The sequence below is a fragment of the Diaphorina citri genome, unplaced genomic scaffold, assembly GCF_000475195.1.
Source record: "Diaphorina citri unplaced genomic scaffold, Diaci psyllid genome assembly version 1.1 scaffold31695, whole genome shotgun sequence".
Classification (NCBI taxonomy): Eukaryota; Metazoa; Arthropoda; class Insecta; order Hemiptera; family Psyllidae; genus Diaphorina; species Diaphorina citri.
The window spans coordinates 1-658 of NW_007409031.1; the positions used below are offsets into that span (position 1 = coordinate 1).

A 658-nucleotide genomic window follows, 5' to 3' on the forward strand; every position below is an offset into this window, starting at 1 on the left:
CTCTTACATGGAGAAGTGTCCACCCCCAGGACTCAGTGCTTCCAAAGTCAAAGTAAGTAGGAATCTCTGTAGGATAAAATTTTACAAGGCAGTTTCACTTACAGGCTTAAGTATTAATTTTTTTTTTTAATTTTATTTGTTTGAAAATTTCAAGTTCAATTTTTTTTCACTCCCTTGACAGATATACATAGTCAGTCCTCTGTATTGTTTATCAAATATTACTCAAACAAAATACCATTGATTTCAGGAGCTCACACGTCAAATGCTCAAGGGTGTTGATTTCCTCCACTCTCACCGCATCATTCATCGTGACTTGAAGCCTCAGAATCTGCTCATTACTCGGGCTGGAGGTCTCAAGATAGCTGACTTTGGATTGGCCAAAACCTTTGACTATGATATGATGCTCACGTCTGTTGTGGTCACCCTGTGGTAATTATTGCTTTCTACTTTCTATTACTACAATATATTTTACTTTGTTTTATTTTTCCTTCAATTTTTTTAGAATGTACATAGCTCCATTTAACTGTCCTTTCTCTCCTGCTTCTTTTCTCCCCCTTTTCTCTCTTCCTTTTCTCTTTAATTATCTCTCCCAGTCCCATAAACCAAGCACATCTGTCCAACCTTGGAAGCCAGCCATTCCATTGTAGAAAAATATGGG

At 37.2% G+C, this 658-nt stretch overlaps 1 protein-coding gene across 1 annotated transcript; it reads left to right on the plus strand.

The window, feature by feature from the left end:
• Positions 1-6: 6 nt before the first annotated feature.
• Positions 7-429, plus strand: LOC103523654 (cyclin-dependent kinase 4-like; the record flags this gene model as incomplete). The annotated part of the gene is made up of 2 exons (XM_008488683.1): positions 7-52; positions 248-429. Coding segments are annotated over exons 1-2 (227 nt in total), but the record flags the coding sequence as incomplete, so codon positions are not given.
• Positions 430-658: the final 229 nt, after the last annotated feature.